Raw genomic sequence first — 18,155 nt, 5'->3', positions numbered from 1 at the left:
CGTGTTGCCTTCCGCAATTTGCGGAACAGAAGCCGGCAATATAAATGCCTATTCTTGCGGACAAGAATTGGACATGTTATATTTTTTTCGCGGGGCCGCGGAACGGAGCCACGGATGCGGACAGAACACGGAGTGCTGTCCGCATCTTTTGCGGCCCCACTGAAGTGAGTGGATCTGCATCCGAGCCCCCAAAACGGCGGCTCGGATGCGGACCCAAACAGCGGTCGTGTGCATGAGGCCTTAAAGGTGCAGTGCAGTGGGTGCTGGCCAAACAGACAGTCAGGCTTTGTTCACATGGGCTGGATTTGTCAGAGAATCCACTGTAGAAATCCGATTTTTTTGCGTGGATATGGATCTACCTGTAGATGGACCCCACTGTAAAAGTGGGACTGATCAGCGGCTTTTCGGCAATCCTGAGCTTGTGGTGGATTTTACATTCATTATTTCACACTGATATTTCCTGCTGCACATGAGTGTGTTAACATACTCTTTCACTGCATAATGTCGACGGATCCAGGATTTAGGTGCAGGATCCTGTATGTGTGAACACGGTCTTACTATAGCAATACACATCAGATAGCTTAGGCAGCTCTCTCCCCATACACATGCATGCTCAGCCGAGTATTTATGTCACTGTCAGGCTCGGCTCACAAACAACACTGTCAATATCAGTTTAGGTTCGGGTAAAGCCTCATGCACACGACCGTTGTTTGGGTCCGCATCAGAGTCGCCGTTTTTGCGGCTCAGGTGCGGCCCCATTCACTTCAATGGGGCCTCAAAGGATGCGGACAGCACTCCGTGTGCTGTCCGCATCCATTGCTCTGTTCCGTGGCCCCGCAAAAAAAATAGAACACGTCCTATTTGTCTCTGTTTTGCGGACAAGAACAGGCATTTCTACAATGGGCACACGGGCGCAAATTGAGGAAGGCACACTGGCGGCTTCAGTTTTTTGCGGATCTGCGCTTTTCAGACAGCGAAAAAAGGGCACGGTCGTGTGCATGAGGCCTTACAAAGCAACTCTGGACAAAGCAGCCAAAAATGTGTGCAATTTATATGCGACTCGCTTTCAGACAATGTTTTTAGTGCAATTTGGCTGTAAAAATACAATGCATTCAGAAAGTCTTCAGAACCTTCACTTTTTCACATTTTGTTATGTTGCGGCCTTGTAAAAATTTTAAAAATTAAATTTAAGTTTTCCCCATAGATCTGCTCTCTGTACCCCATAATGAAGTGAAAACAGTATTTTAGAAATGTTAGTAAAATTATTAAAATGGAACAAATAAAATTCCGCATGGATATAAGTGTCCAGACCTTTTGCTATGATGCCTCTTTCACACTTCAGTGTTTGGTCAGTGATTTGTGAGCCAAAACCAGAGGTGAAGCCTACACAGTTAGGGTACTTTCACATTAGCGGCAGGGGAGTCCGGAAGGCTGTTCCGTCGGGTGAACAGCCTGTCGGATCCGTCCTGACGCTAGTTCACGTGTGCCCCCGGACTGCCGCTTCGTCCCCATTGACTATAATAGGGGTGGAGTTCCGGCGGCAGCACGGCAGCGCATGGTGAGAGGCATAAAAAAAGTACTGCATGTCGTAGTTTTAGTCCGGCTGCCTCTTGCCATGCACTGCTGTGCTGCCGCCGGAACTCCGTCAGGATGGAGCGGCAGTCCGGGGGCACACGTGAACTAGCGGCAGGACGGATCCGACAGGCTGTTCACCCGCCGGAACAGCCTGCCGGCCTCCCATGCCGCTAGTGTGAAACTAGTCTTATACTGGAAAAATCTGCACCGGTTCTGTGGTTTTGACCCACAACTGGTATTGGCTCACAAATCACTGATGGAAATCACCGACCAAACACTGAAGTGTGAACGAGGCCTAACACTTGAAATTTTGCTCTGGGGCCGCCCATTTCTCTGGGTTATGTTTGAGATGTTTCTACACCATGATTGGAGTCCACTTGTGATAAATTCAGTTGACTGGACATGATTTGGAAAGATACGGCCCTGTCTTTTGAAGGTCTCAAAGCTGACAATGTATATCAGAGCCAAAACCAAGCCATGAGGAGGAATGAACTGCCTGTAGAGATCAGGGACAGGATTGTGTGGAGGCACAGATCTGGAGAAGGGGACAAAACATTCTTCTGCACTGAAAACTCCCAAGAGCACAGTGGCCTCCATAACTCTTAAATGGAAGAAGTTTGGAACAACCAGGACTCTTCCTAGAGCTGGTCACCCCAACCAACTAAGTAATCCGGGGAGAAGGGCCTTGGTAAGAGAGGTGACCAAGAACCCAATTGGCTGAACCCTGAAGAACCTGTATGTAGATGGAAGAAACTTCCAAAAGTTCAAGCATCACTGCAGGACTCCACCAATCTCTCGGTAAAAGACATATGAAAGGTTGCAAAAAAGCACCTAGAGATTCTCTGGTCTGATGAAACAAAAATCTAACTTTTTGGCCTCAACTGTAAGCATCATGTCTGGAGAAAACTAGGCACTGCTAACCACCTGTCCAATACCATCCCACAGTGAAGCATGGTGGTGGCACTGTCATGCTGTGGGGTGTTCTTCAGCAGCTGGGAGAGGGACACTGGTCAGGGTTGTGGGAAAGCTAAAGGGAGCAAATATTCTTAATGAAAACCTGATCCAGAGTGCTCTGGACCTCAGACTGGACAGAAGGTTCACCTTCCAACAAGACATCGACCCTAAGCACACTGCCAAGACAACACAGGAGCAGCGTAGGGACAACTCTGTGAATGTTCTTGAGTGGTCCAGCCAGAGCCCTGACTCTCTGGGAAGACCTGAAAATTGCTGTCCACCGACGGTCCTCATCCAACCTGACAGAGCTTGAGAGGAACTGTAGAGAAGAATAAGCAGAAAATCACCAAATCCAGGTGTAGAACTTGTGGCATCATCCCCAAGAATGTGAAAAAGTGAAAGAGTCTGAAGACTTTACAAATTCATGGTATAATCAAATTGCACACCAGTCGCACGACATTCACTGCTACATGTGACAGCTCGTGATCTATGATGGGGACTTACAACCAGGGGCCAAAAATCAGGTTTGTTGCGGCTGACTAAGAGTCCATTCACATGACCATATGGTTTTTGAAGTCCGCAAAACGCAGATCTGCAAAAAATAATGTCTGTGTGACATTTATGTTGCATCCATTATTTTTTGCAGACCCATTGTGACAATGTCTATTCTTGTCTGCAAAACGGACAAGAATAGGACATGCATGTCCGCGGAACGGACATACGGATGCGGACAGTACACGCTGTCTGCGTTTTTTGCGGCTCCATTGAAATGAAAGGCAAAAACCAAGCCATGAGGAGCAAAGAACTGCCTGTAGAGCTCAGAGACAGGATTGTGTGGAGTCACAGATCTGGAGAAGGGGACAAAAAAATACCTGCTGCACTGAACGTTCACAGATCTGCAGATCGGATACAGAGCAAAAATGCGGACGTGTGAATGGGGCTTTAGGCTGGGCTCACAGTATATTTTTGCCCTACGTTTAAGGCTACATGCACACGACCGTATGTGTTTTGCGGTCCGCAAATTGAGGATCCGCAAAAAAAACTGATGACATCCGTATGCCATCCATTTTTTTTGCGGATCCATTGTAACAATGCCAAAAATGGACAAGAATAGGACATGTTCTATTTTTTTTTTTTGCAGGACCACGGAACGGACATACTGATGTGGATAGCACACGGTGCAAAAAAAAAAAACGAAATGGGCACGGAAAAAACAACGTCCGTGTGCATGTAGCCTAACATGTATGTTGGGGAAAAAAAGTGATGCAAAAGCGCAGCACACCATGTTTCTCCATCCTGCAGAATCCAGCTAAAAATATACATTAAAGTAGTTTTTTTTTACAATGGCGCTCTATGGAGACAGATGCCGATGTATCGCATCCGTTGGGGGCATCTGCTTAAAGGGGTTATCCGAGACTAACAAGTGCTCCCCCATATGCCCGGGCCCCTCACACTAAGTCTACTTACCTGGCTCCCCGCGCCGCTCCTGGTCCTCACTGCTGCTTCTCCCCGTGCACGGATGAAAGCATCGGGGAGAGGGAGAAGCCAATGGCAGGCGATGCAGGGAGCGGGAGTGGCGCAGGTAAGTAGATTCAGTGTGAGGGGCCCGGCATATGGGGGAGCATTTGTTAGTCTCAGATAATCCCTTTAAGGCCTCATGCACATGACCGTAGTTTCGGTTCGCATCTGATCCGGATTTTTTACGGACCCATTCATTTTTGTTCTGTAGCCTCGCAAAAAAAGTAGAACACGTCCTATTCTTGTCCGTTTTGCAGACAATAATAGGCATTTCTAACAAAGGGGAGGACGTGCAGATCCGCAAAATGCAGAACTATCCCTCTCCCTGACGCTTGCGCTGCTGCGCAAACTCCTGAATCCGCCTCACCTGTGCATACGCCACGGAGAGGAATAGTTCTGACCTAGTCCGTAGAAACCTGCTATTTATACGTCGGCGAATGTAGGATTTCCGAAACAAGGCGCGACATTGTTTCAAGACATCAAATATATTGGACATTTTTTTTTCTGCAATTCAGAGAAACTGCTCAGCAAGACAACAATAGCATAGAGCAGGGACTGTTGTGCAAACTACTACTCCCAGCAGTTGTAAGGACATGCTGGGCGTTGCAGAGCCGCACGGGTCGGTCAGGTAGCTCACCCTCGGCTGACTATGAGCCGCAGCGCCCCCAGGTGTCCGTGGTAAGCCGCCCACAGGGTCGGGGTCATGCCGTCCTCGTCGGGCGAGTTGAGGTCCCTCCGGGTCGCCTCCTTCAGCAGGTCCAGGAAGCCGTCCCGGGCGGCGCGGTGATAGCGCCCGTCCATCCTGCATGTCCCGGGCTCTGCCCCGCAGCGCACAGCAGCTCGGTGTCACCTCCGCCCCGCCCCCTCCTGGTCACCAGGGGGACCGCCTGTGGTGTCACCGCCCGCACCCTGTGTATGGGGGGGCAGAAAGGGCCACACATAATCATCTATAGCGACACCTCACAGCCAGCAGCACGCTTAACCCCTTAAGGACCACTGAGCTCATTTTTTAGTTTTGTGCTTTTGCGATTTCATTTTTGACTCCTCGCCTTCCAACACCAAACACTTTTTTATCATTTTTAATTCACATTGCTTATTTTTTACACAATAAGGGCTCATGCGCAAGACCGTACGTATTTTGAAGTCCGCAAAACACGGATCCACAGAAACATGTGCATTCCGTATTTTGCGGAACAGCCGGCCCCTAATAGAGCAGTCCCAGCCTTGTCCGTAATGCGGACACTAATAGGACATGTTCTATTTTTTTTGCAGAAAAAGATATATATGGAAACGGAATGCACACGGAGTAACTTTTTTTTTTTTTGTGGACCCATAAAAATGAATGGTTCTGCATATAGTCCGCAAAAAGGACGGAACGGACACGGAAAGAAAATACATTCGTGTGTATGAGCCCTATGGCTGGTGTTTTTGCGGTCCGCAAATCGTGTATCCGCAAAACACTGATACCGGCCGAAAGCCTGCCGCCCTTTTTTTTATGCTCCTGCACAAATGTCCTACCCTTGTCTGCAAGAATAGGGCATGCTCCAATTTTTTGCGGTGCCGCGGAATGGACTTACAGATGCGGACAGCACACGTTTTTTGCAGACCCACTGAAGTGAATGGGTCCGCATCCGATCCGCAAAAAATGTGGATCAGAGGTGGACCAAAATCACGGTCGTGTTCATGAGCCCTAATTTTATTTTGTAACATTGCCGCGTTATTTACCAGCTCTTGTACTGCAAAAGGGGGGGGGGGGGGGGGGACTCTTTGTGGGGTGAAATTAAAACCCTGCTAGATTTTTTGCGAAATTTGAGGTCGCAGCAAACGTGTGAGTCGCGCTGTGACCACATTCATTTCTGTTCCTTGGTCGTGGCCAAAAGTGCCGTGTGTAGCCCCAGCCTAAGGGCTCATGCACCCGACTGTATGTATTTTGCAGTGCGCCAATCGCGGATCTGCAAAAAATACGGATGACGTCCGTGTGCATTCCGTATTTTGCGGAACGGAACAGCTGGCCTCTAATAGAACAGTCTTATCCTTGTCTGTATTACGTTCGTGGACATGAGCCCTAAGGCTGGCTTCACATGACGTTTTTCCCATCCTTTTAACGTATACAAAAAACGTACACGTTAAAAGACTGTCACCATAGAGTTTTATCATATACTTTTTTTTTTTACCGGACTCTGCAGGATACAAGAACGTGATGTGCGCGTATCCTTTCTTCTAACATATACGTCAAACGGAGGCATAAAACGTGATGCGAACCCACCGTAAGTGACATGATAATCTGCGGGTCAGTAGGATTGTGACGATACCCAATTTATGTAGTCTTTTTTATGTTTTTTTTTTTTTTGCTTTTGCGCAATAAAAACCCCTTTGGTATTGTTTTACAAAACAGTGGAAGAAGATAAATTAACCCTTTCACCTCTACAGGGTTTTTAAATTTTTGTGTTTTCGTTTTTCACCTCCTGCCTTTCCAGGGCCATAGCTTTTTTTTATTTTTCCGATCACATAGCCGTATATAAGGGCTTCTTTTTTGTGGGACAAATTGTACTTTCCTTTCTTCTGATCCAAAAATGAGAAAAGTAAAAATACGGATCCTGTTTCATCAGTTAGGGCTCATGCACACAAAAGTGCAGAGGCGCGAAAGCGGTGCGGAGGCTCAGAGCGGAAGCCGTTTCCGTTGGATTCCGGTCTGTGCTTCCGCAGCGCCAAAAAATAGAGCATGTTCTGATTTTTTGCCATGCGGACTGAATCTTTTAGATAGTGGACCCATTCAAGTGAATAGGTCTGCATCCACAAACGGATCTGTAAACCGCTGTTTGCGGTCTGCATCATGGGCACAAGCCGCACACTTTTGTGGGCATGAGCCTTTATGCATAGGATCTATTGTTTTACAGGATCCTGTTGCATTAGTTGGCATCCTTTTGAGCTATTTCTGTCTGAGATCCGTTTTTTAGATTAGGGGGAGTCCTGCATTGTTGGCGCAAAACCCCTACTTATATAACCTGCTGGGGTCCAAATCAGGTAAAGGTGCGAGTACTCGGAAGAGATAAACGACACAGACTCAAGGTCGTATCAGAATAATCTCTTGACTTTATTGAGAGGATACAGAAATACTTATATCCAGTTTCTAGGACTCAAGCCAACACAGCTCTGGTCCAGTGGCGTAGGGATAGCCATAGCAACCATAGCAGTGGCTATGGGGCCCTACGCCACTGGGGGCCCGTCCCGGACTGCATTCATTTATTTTATTTTTTTACACAGCCGGGCAGCCAGGTGGGCGGGGCTTGGGCGGGCCGCGGCTGTAGTGGGCGGGGCTTGGGCGGTCCGCGGCTCGGGCCTGGCTGGGGGGGAAGCCAAGGAAGCAGAGGAGTAGTCAGGTCAGGACTGGAGTAGGCGGGCCCGAGGCGCACTGCTGCACGAGCAGAAGATGAGGTAGGCCAGTGAAGGGGGGATATGTGGAGGACACTGGGGGGGGATCTGTGGAGGACACTGGGGGGGGATCTGTGGAGGACACTGAAAGGGGGGGGATCTGTGGAGGACACTGAAGGAGGGATCTGTGGAGGACACTGAAGGGGGGATCTGTGGAGGACACTGAAGGGGGGATCTGTGGACGACACTAAAGGGGGGGATCTGTGGACGACACTAAAGGGGGGATCTGTGGACGACACTAAAGGGGGGATCTGTGGACGACACTAAAGGGGGGATCTGTGGATGACACTAAAGGGGGGATCTGTGGACGACACTAAAGGGGGGATCTGTGGACGACACTAAAGGGGGGATCTGTGGACGACACTAAAGGGGGGATCTGTGGACGAAACTAAAGGGGGGATCTGTGGACGACACTAAAGGGGGGATCTGTGGACGACACTAAAGGGGGGATCTGTGGACGACACTAAAGGGGGGATCTGTGGACGACACTAAAGGGGGGATCTGTGGACGACACTAAAGGGGGGATCTGTGGACGACACTAAAGGGGGGATCTGTGGACGACACTAAAGGGGGGATCTGTGGACGACACTAAAGGGGGGATCTGTGGACGACACTAAAGGGGGGATCTGTGGACGACACTAAAGGGGGGATCTGTGGACGACACTAAAGGGGGGATCTGTGGACGACACTAAAGGGGGGATCTGTGGACGACACTAAAGGGGGGATCTGTGGACGACACTAAAGGGGGGATCTGTGGACGACACTAAAGGGGGGATCTGTGGAGACACTAAAGGGGGGATCTGTGGACGACACTGAAGGGGGGGGAATCTGTGGACGACACTTAAGGGGGGGATCTGTGGACGACACTTGGGGGGGATGTTGGGGTGGGAGGTCCTGGAGGGGTGTTTGGGTGGGAGCTCTGGAAGGGGTGGGAGGTCCAATAGGTATGTGGGGGTGGGAGATCCGGGAGGGGGGGCCCATAATTTTTTTTGCTATGGGGCCCAGTCATTTCTAGCTACGCCCCTGCTCTGGTCACTTACGTAAGCATCGCGTGATTAACAATAATAATATAACATTTTTGGTATTTGTAAATCAAGCATATTTAATTACAAAAAGCTTTATCGTATCCTTGAGAAGTATCTAGAACCAGTTGTGCTCCCAGAACATCAGATACACATAAGTAACTGTAAAATAAGTAAATTTTGTTTGTCTCACGTACACACAGTTCAGCAATTCTCCATTCTGACCTCAAATAAACCAGCTTATTAAATGGAATCCAGTATACAAAATGGAGGTGCAATCCCTCACAATTCCCCCATTTTGATATATTCACTCATTGCAGGTAACAGGTACACATACTTCAGCCGGACATTCCCCTTGCTGCTGGTTTCCCAGATTCTGCATCTCCATTCCTGCATGAGGGATAATCTCAACACATTTAATAATCTCTCCTACTCAGTGGCGTACCAAGGGGGGGGGGGGGGCGGGCCGCCCCGGGTGCCACTCACAAGGGGGGTGCTGACGCCGGAGTCACCCGTCCCCGGCTCCATCCACTGCTGTGACCGTGCGACGCGACTCGGCGCCAGGCGCCGGCTTCGGTCCGGTGGAAGAAGGATTATTGCGGCGGCGGGCGGCGCGCAACATGACGTGACGACGTCACGACGCTGACGCTGCGCCGCCGCCTTCACGGATCAGAAGGATCCCATCCATCTATTATACCAGCGGTCGGCCGGCCGGATGGCGGGCATCATCAAAATAAATGTGAGACACACACGAGTAAGGTAAATAATTGTGTAATTAAGTGGGGGTCGGGGTGTACCGTGTAATTAAGGGGGGGTGTTATTAAGGGAGGGGGTGTAATTAAGGGGAGAAGAGAGGGTGTAATTAAGGGGGGGGGTGCAGGATTTGTTCATTTCATTGATGGGGATTTGGATTTTTTTTCTTTTTGGTGCAGATGGAAAGTGATTTTTTTTAAGGGGGTGCAGGTTTTTATTTTATTAACCACCTCCGGACCGCCTAACGCAGATGTGCGGTCCGGAGGTGGCAGCGCTGCGCACAGCGACGCATATACGCGTCATCTCGCGAGACGCGAGATTTCCTGTGAACGCGCGCGCGCTCACAGGAACGGAAGGTAAGCGTTAGCAAGTGGATCTCCAGCCTGCCAGCAGCGATCGTTCGCTGGCAGGCTGGAGATGTGATTTTTTTAACCCCTAACAGGTATATTAGACGCTGTTTTGATAACAGCGTCTAATATACCTTCTACCTGGTCCTCTGGTGGTCCCTTTTGTTTGGATCGACCACCAGAGGACACAGGTAGCTGTGTAAAGTAGCACCAACCACCACTACACTACACTACGTTGGTCTATGTGCAGTTCCATGTTTCAAAATTTACCACACCCAGGATGTTTACTGAATTTTCTTTTGTTTGACAAATTTCATTATTACATTACTGAATAAAATTATATTATTTATTAGATTATAACTCATGATTTTATTTTTTCGAACTTTATCACATCTGAGAGGTCTACTAGACTCTTCTTTGTTCAGGTTTAAGTAAGTAATTACTAAGAATTGCAGGCCTACAATACATAACACCAAATTTCCATGCAAAAAAATGGTACCACTTTTGGAACAAAATTCCTGACATAATCATACCGCCAGGGAGGTTAAGGCTTTCATTCTCTGGTCTTCGAATGGATAAAAAGTCTCTACAGTTTATGTCAGCAAGCTCTAACCATGGTACCGGGATCGCTAAATAAGGTATAGTCTTTGAACTCACGGGTGTCACCACCAGACATCTGAGAAGCTCTGACAGACGTTCTTCAGAACCTCCTGCTTGAGGTTCTTTTGTTTTGCTTTCGTTTTGTCATCTCGTTAGCCTCTCTCAGCTGTCATGTAGTTGCACTGATTGCATCCGATTAAATCCCTTCCCATACTGCATCACTTTGCGGTTTATACAACTTCCTGGAGTGTGTGCATGCTGGATGCTACAACTGATCCTTCTACAGATAAGTCTGTTCATTGATTTGTGTTTTCCTGTTTGCTTGATCCTAGGTGACCCTGACTCCCTCCGTATTAAGTGTAGGGAGCCGATGGTCGTGTCCCCTCACTATTATAGGGTGTTCAGGTGTCATACAGTCGAGGCACGAGGGCATGCAATTTTCTATCATAGAGATCTTTGCATGGGCTGAGAAGACAGTGAGAGTTTCAGGGCTTAAATAGGGGTCACCCTTTTGTTCCTTAGTTTCGGATCAAGCCAGTCGGATCCTTATTTGTAACTTCTTGTTTTCTGTTACACCATCTGTGACAACGGCACAGTGAATACAGATCAAACTGTTTTTATAATTGTCCGCATCTGTCATATTCTTTAACATGACCTGATGATGCCTAATAAGGGCATTGTTCCAGTCACTTTTTAGGGTCACATGTAGAGCTTGGAGGCTCAGAGTTAGGAGTGGCAGTGCAAAGATCTCCATCTTCAGGGTTTGCCATTTTCTTGCAATGTGAGGCGTGAATCCAGTTAGACTTTCCTCCTACCTTTACAGAGGTTGCAGTTTTCAACAGGACTTGGAAAGGGACCTTTAAATCTGGGCTCAAAGGTTTTCCTCACGTGCCTCTTCATCACCACCCAATCTCCAGGCTCAAGACTGTGTGTGCCTTCTATTGAATCAGGGTCTGGAATGGAAGCAAACACTTGTTTATGAATGTGATCTAGTCTTTCAGTACGGGCCTTCATGTAGCTGATCATGCTATCAGCCTGTAACTGCAGTTGTCGAGGAAAATACAGTCCTAGCCTTGGGGCACTGCCAAACAATACCTCAAAGGGGCACAACCCTGTCTTCTTGTTTAGTGTGGTTCTTATTGAGTGCAAGGCTAGAGGCAAATGCTCTGTCCATGGTTTACCTGTTTCTTGCATGGCCGTCTGAATTTTTAACTTAATTGTTCCGTTCAGTCGCTCGACACGGCCGCTGCTTTGGGGATGGTAAGCTGTATGAAAGGCTTGGGTCACACCTGAGGCTTGCATATCCTCTCTCATCACTTCACCTGTAAAGTGGGAACCTCTATCTGACTCAATAACTTCAGGAACACCATACCCGCATATGACCAGTTTCTTTGCTGTGTTCTTTAAATTTGCCTTAGACACGGGATAAGCTTCCGGCCACCCTGAAAACAGAACAAACTCATATATTCCTACCTTAGGCAGTTGTACATAGTCTATCTGCAGTCTCTGGAACGGGTAAAATGGCCTCGAAGTGTGCTTGCTTGGAGTCTTCACCATTTCCTGGATTATTCAAAGCAAAAATCATGCAACTTTGTACAAACCTGCTTGCCATGGTGGAGAACCCTGGAGTGATCCACCTTTTGGCCACAGTGTTGATCATAGGACCTTTCGCCTGGTGCGTCACCACATGTCACGGTCATATTGGTGTTTGACTGTGATGCGATTGCCATGCAGACTGTTGCCAGTTGTTGGCAGTTTGCATGTGCACTTCCCTTTTAATGTTTGCCTCCCTGCTGTTTGGTGAGCAAGGGGTTAATCTTCATGCTAGTGGGGATTAAGGTGTTTCCTGGGTGTGGCCGTGGGCTTAATATATACCTGTGGCTTGCTGGCTGGGTGCAGTTGTACTACAGTCTTTCTTGGTGTTGGAGCTTTGCTCCTTGCCTGGGTGTTTCTGCCCAGTCCTTGAGGGGCACCTTATGGAACATAAATTGTCCTCCCTTGTGTACCCTCCATGTACCTTTACCTTCACTTGTTGCATGTGTGGTGTGGGTTTATGTTCTGGGTGTGTGAAGCGTTTTTTTGGTTGTTACATGTCTGGGCTGTTGTTGGTGTTGGTCCCCGCATGTATGCTATTCGTCACCCGGTATGTTGATACCTCCGGATGGGGGCTGGTTTCCCGGAGGGGTGAACCATAAGTCTGGATGCAGTGCTGTATGGGGCCCAGGCAGTATCAGGTTCGCTTGATACCTGTGTGCGGTGTTGTTTGTACGGTGTCCTATTTGGTGTGTGGGCACCTATACTATTGCACGGGTTCCAGGCGTGGTGGCTGCGGCAGGTAAGTGTGTTTCTAGTGTTCTTACCTGCCGACTCTGTTGCTGTATTCAGTCGTCAACTTTTCCCTGCAGCTAGGCCTGTGGAGACTCTGGTTCATCCGTGTCTTGGATAAACCTGGTTGTCTCTTGTCCCTGTCTCCTGAGTTCTGAGGTTTCCAGTGTATGGGCCCTCCTACCTTAAGGGTCGGCTCATACAGTTAGGAGAACAGGGCCAGATTTAGGGATGCTATAGGAGGTGACCAGCTCCCTTTTCTCGGTAGCCTGGTCAGGCTGCTACCCTTATCCCTTTAACATTGTACGGTGGGTTTCCCCTACTCCCCACCATGACACCCCATGGGCTTCTTGGGCCATCATCGGATACAGGATTCTGGGTAGGCAGATCTTACCTTGAACTTCCTATAGTCCCTGCTCATTTAGGGTAGCACCTCTCTTAGTCCAAGATTCTTTTTCTTCTTTATTTTCCTGAGCAAACAGTTTTACCAAAACCTCCACAGACATCTCCTGAGGCTGAAAGGCATTCACCGGTACAGTCTCAATGTCTCTGGGCTTGAGGGCGGCTTGTTTAGCAACTTTGTCAGCCCTGTTTCCTTTTGCTTCATTAGTCCCTTGTTTTGTGTGGGCTTTTACCTTTATGACAGCCACCTCTTCAGGTAACAATAGAGTTCATTAGTTCAAATACAGAGTCTTTGTTCCTAATGGGCTGGCCTGCCGATGTAAAAAAAGTCTCTGGCCTGCCAAATTGGTCCATAATCATGAGCAATACCAAAAGCATACCTGGAATCCGTGTAGATGTTCGCTGTCTTGTCTTTAGCCATTTTACACGCCTCACAGTGCCTTCAACTCTGCCTCCTTGGCTGACATATGAGGAGTGAGTGGTTCAGCAAGTACTACCTCATGCTGTGTGACCACCGCATATCCAGTGTGGAACCGGCCATCTTCTCCCATGGAGCTACCATCTACAAAATACTCAAAATCAGGGTTCTCAAGAGGTTGATCATGAACATGTGAAAATCCAGAGGTCTCATGTTGCATCAAATGCTCACAATCATGATCTTCTGTTTCCATTAACTCTGCAAGTAATAGACCTGTACCTCCCTCCCCCATTTCAGAATCTGTGATTGGTAACAATGTAGCAGGATTCAGAGTTGTGCATCTCTTAAAGGTAATGCTATCTGGCATGAGGAAGGAACATTGTAACCTCAGTTGTCTGGTCATAGAAATGTGTTTTGGCTGTACTTGACTGAGTATGCCTTGAATGTCATGTGGTGTTTGCACCACTAGAGGGTAGTCAAGGACAGTTTTTTTAGGAATTTTCCAGGAACTTCAAGAGGGCCAGCTGCTTTGTGGGGATTAATGTGGCTGAAGGCCCATTCTACCTCATGTGCTCTCAGCATCAGGGAACATGATGGAGCCTCTTGCTGGGCTAATTTGATGATAGGCAGCTCATTGTCTTTGTCAAATCGTGCAAAAAAATGATTTAGGTCGTCAAGAGAAAAAGAAGTTCCAGTGTTGATAGAACAGGTGTTGCTCTTATAATTCGTAATGGACTTGATACCCTGCCACATGCGTCGGGAATCAGAGCTTGTAAAATGATGTTGTATTTTTGTTTTGTAGCAGTGCTTTGCCTCCTTAATGCCCCTCTTCAGATTGGACCTGGCTGTTTTGTACTCCTCTGGGTCTCCTTTTCGGAAAGCAATGTCACGTGCCTTCAAAAGGTTTTGGACATTTCTGTTTATCCATGGTTTCCTATTTAGGAAGGTCCGGATGATTTTGGTATCAGTGACATTGTCCATGCAAAATTGAATATAGGATAGGACAGAGGAGGCATATATGTTTAAGTCTGTGTGATTTTCCTTTGTAGCTGCCTGTTTAAACAAATCCCAATCTGTGTCCTCAAAACAATCCTGTAGTCTCATTGTGGCTTCTTCAGGCCAAACTCTGATTGTATGCAAAGTAGGCTTAATCCTGGTGATAAAAGGTTTGTATGCTGGAGCTAAAAACAAAAATGTGATTCGACCTGCCAAGATGGGAGGCAGGTGATGCTGTATAAGCATTTGCTATATTGCAATAAACACGGTCTAATGTATTTCTCCCCCTAGTTGGGATTTTAACAAACTGGTAGAATTTTGCTTAACATTAGCTTGTGGAGGAATATAAACTACGGTGAGATACACGACTGTGAATTCCCTCGGTAAGTAGAACGGTCTGCATTGAAGTGTCATAAGTTCTAAATCAGCAGAGCAATATTGTTCAGCGATGACTGTGGAGGTACACCAAGCCTTATTGACATAAATACACACTCCACATCCCTTATTCTTACTGGGCTCAGCGATTCGATCCATTCGGTAGACAGTCTGATCCGCAAGTTCAATAGCCTCGTCCGGGATGTTGGTTTTCCGGGGAAAGTGACAACTTTGGTTCAGGGAGTCATGCAAATTATATTTTAGACTACGTCATAACTCTTCTGGGGACGAGAGTCAAAGAGTGGGGATTATTATTTTATTTCTTACAGGTGACGCTCAGTCTTGGGCTTTCTACTTGCCGACCGGATCACAATCCCTCCGGTCGGTAGATACATTTTTCAGAGCTCTGGGACTTATCTACGATGACCCAGATCGGGTTTCCCTGGCCGAATCTAAATTGCGTGGTTTGCAGCAGGGAGAGCGTTCTGTAGAGTCCTATTGCTCTGAATTTAAATGGTGGGCAACTGATACGGAGTGGAATGACCCAGCTCTCCCTAGTCAATTCTGTCAAGGGCTGTCTGAGAACCTGAAGGATGCCTTGGCATTTCACAAAAATCCAGAATCATTGGAGGCGGCCATGTCTCTAGCTGTACGTATTGATAAACGCCTGAGGAAGAGATCTAAAGTTCCTCGCCCGGGACATACTATCATATGGGGAAGCGGTCTCTTCTGACACTCTGGGTAAAGATACACTCGAGCTCATGTCTGGTGATGACCCAATGCATAATTACAGCACCTTGGATATGCAGGCGCTTCACAGACGGGAGGATCAAAGAGATCGCCGCCTGTGAACATATATATATATATATATATATATCCTTTGATATAAATATATATAATTATAGCACTAATTAGACTGTAAACTTGTTGTTGTGTTAATAAATTCCTTTATTATTCATAATACAGCGTATAGTGTTTTTGGTAGTCGCCACCGTAGTAGCAGTAGTAAGTCACACGTAGTTCAGTGTAGAGTGAGGCAACAAAGATAGTTTTATTTTAGGTATATATAGGATGGAGTCATAAACAGATGACTCACGCCTATTTATGTATATTAATTATTGAAATTACCCAAAATATTAATAATTAATATCCCCTTTAACAATGGCGAGCCAGACAGGAGACAGAATAGGCGGGGTCAATGTAGATGATTGTATGCCTATTTATGAATATTAATGATTGATATTAACCATATTAATATGAATTAATAATCATATTTAACATTGGCGAGCCAGGCCCACTGCTAAGAGTTTGTCTGTGTTTGGTTTTGGTGAAGAAAATCGCTTACACTGTGAACTAGTCAGGCGGGAGTAATGCGGTCAGCGGATTCTGAGCGTCCAGGGCCTGATAGTTCGGACAGGTAAAGCAGTTTTTTCAATCAGAACTAAACACAAGGCAATCTCTACAGCAGAGAACCTAAAATCTTTTGATTTTTTGATTGCCTTTCACGAATCTCAAACATGTGCGAGCGTCAGCGGGAGAAGTCGTCGCATACCGCCGCTGTGAGAGAACCATCGCAGTTGAAGCTGAACAGAAGTCCGGCTGGTCGGGATAAGATGTTCTGGATACTAGAGGACCTTCTCCACCAGCACACAAAGGACAAGAAAGGACAGCACCAAAGAAGATGGCCTCTCAACAAAACGTAAGTATGGACTTCTCCACACTGCAGCACTTAGCAAGACACAGTACATTCAATTGCATCCTCCCCACCACTTACAAGTCCAATGCTGTAGTCTGATTTGTCAGCACAGGCTTGTAGTTATGACAAGCTATGTGTTAACAAAAGGACGGTATTGAACAAGGCCACCAAACAGCTGCTAGCCAAACTTGTGCATACATTTGAGGTTAGCATCTGCAAGCCAAAGAAAGTTGCGCTGGTGTCTTGGTTAACAGAGACAATTCCTCCGACCATTCATTGCCAGTACTGTGCCAGTAATTCGAACCAGGTTTCGACATTGCAGGCACGGTTGGCAGAAAATGTACAGTCTACCGTTGACCAAGACACGCATGTGGCTAAAATAGAGTCACAGTTAGTAGAGCTACAGAGGCAGAAGGAGGAGATTGAGGCTTAGCTGACTCGGTCCTATGGTGAGATCAAGGCCTTCAAGGAACATCTACTGATGTGACGGCAGCCAAATTGAATGACGAGATTGTTGTAAGGTCTAAATTGATGACTGGCATGCAACATGTCATCACCAATTTTGCCAAAATGGTGCTGACCCTTTATTTTTCCTTAAAGTCAGGGCCAGAATCTCCCAAAATGTTGCTCTGTGCAGGGCAAAAAGGGGGGAGATTAGTCTGTGACAGGCCAAATCTACCAAAATCCAAGCCTGTCCAGACTAACAGAGATGTTTCTCTGACTTTGGGAAAAATAAATATTGTAAAGAATGCGTCCCTGAGGATGGAACAGTACAGGAGATACGAGCATGGTTGCAGTGTAGACAGACCTAGGCCATGCAGGGCAAACATCAGATGTTTTGCATGTGCTGGCTTTGGTCAATCAGGAAAACACAAAACACACAAGACAGGAAGCCAAGTCAGGTGCTTCAGGTGTGGGAAGAAGGGACACATTGCAAGGAATTGCCCTTGTGCAAGTAATTGCAATGTGACCAGTAATAGGATTCAAGTAACAAATCATGCAGTGGGGTCTAGTCAGCTTGGCCATAAGCGGGTTACCTCTCAGCGGCATACGCCTCACCAGGTGCTGAAGGGTCAGGATGGCCAAGCTAGGCTAGGAAATATTGGACACCCCTGTACTATTTGTTACACGGTTTGTTCCCCATGTATGTCCATGTCATGTGTTTTTGGTTATCTGTTTCTATGTTCTTTTTATGTTGATGGCGGTAGTCCTGGTTTGCGAATGTGGTGAGCCCTGCTGATTTTTGTAGTTTACATTCCCTGCTGTGAGTCCAGTCGCTGCTGTTCTTGATTTATTCTTGTGTCCTCTTTGAGTAAAAATGGTGTTATACTGTGGATCGAGAAAGTTGTTAGATTGTGGAATGGAGGACATTGGTACACAGTTAAGTGGGATGTCAGGATGAGCAACCAAGGTCTCTGAACGATACAGGTAGCACTGTTTTGCTCAAGGTTTTCAGTAGAGTTGTGTTATACTGGGGACTGGGGCGGACAGACAACATTGGTGTAATGTTGTACTGCGCACTTACCTTCTAGTCTGATCAGGTAACACAGCTCTGATTGGGATTGGATACAAAATACAACAAGCGGAACACTTAACTTCTGAGGATGATGGATGAACAGGACTTCAACACGAACCACACTCCAGCTCTTCCAAAACCAAATGAAGCTATCCAAAGCAAGAAGCGATGGGTGAAGTCAGACTAAATAGGGATTGGTAAAGGTCACATTATCCACACCTGAACA

General features: G+C 47.1%; 1 protein-coding gene across 2 annotated transcripts in view; it reads right to left on the bottom strand.

Moving 5' to 3' along the window:
* The window catches only part of USH1G (USH1 protein network component sans), a 38,566-nt gene extending 33,710 nt beyond the window's left edge, over positions 1 to 4,856 (bottom strand). For both annotated transcript variants that reach the window (XM_044300074.1, XM_044300075.1), the window contains exon 1: positions 4,685 to 4,856. In XM_044300074.1, coding sequence (XP_044156009.1) covers positions 4,685 to 4,848 — 164 coding nt within the window. In that variant the 5' untranslated portion in view covers positions 4,849 to 4,856. The remainder of the gene's footprint in view (positions 1 to 4,684) is intronic.
* Positions 4,857 to 18,155: the final 13,299 nt, after the last annotated feature.

This window comes from Bufo gargarizans, chromosome 6 (genome assembly GCF_014858855.1).
Source record: "Bufo gargarizans isolate SCDJY-AF-19 chromosome 6, ASM1485885v1, whole genome shotgun sequence".
NCBI lineage: Eukaryota > Metazoa > Chordata > Amphibia > Anura > Bufonidae > Bufo > Bufo gargarizans.
The sequence above is the reverse complement of the archived record's forward strand: the minus strand, read 5'-3'. Positions and strand labels throughout refer to the sequence as shown.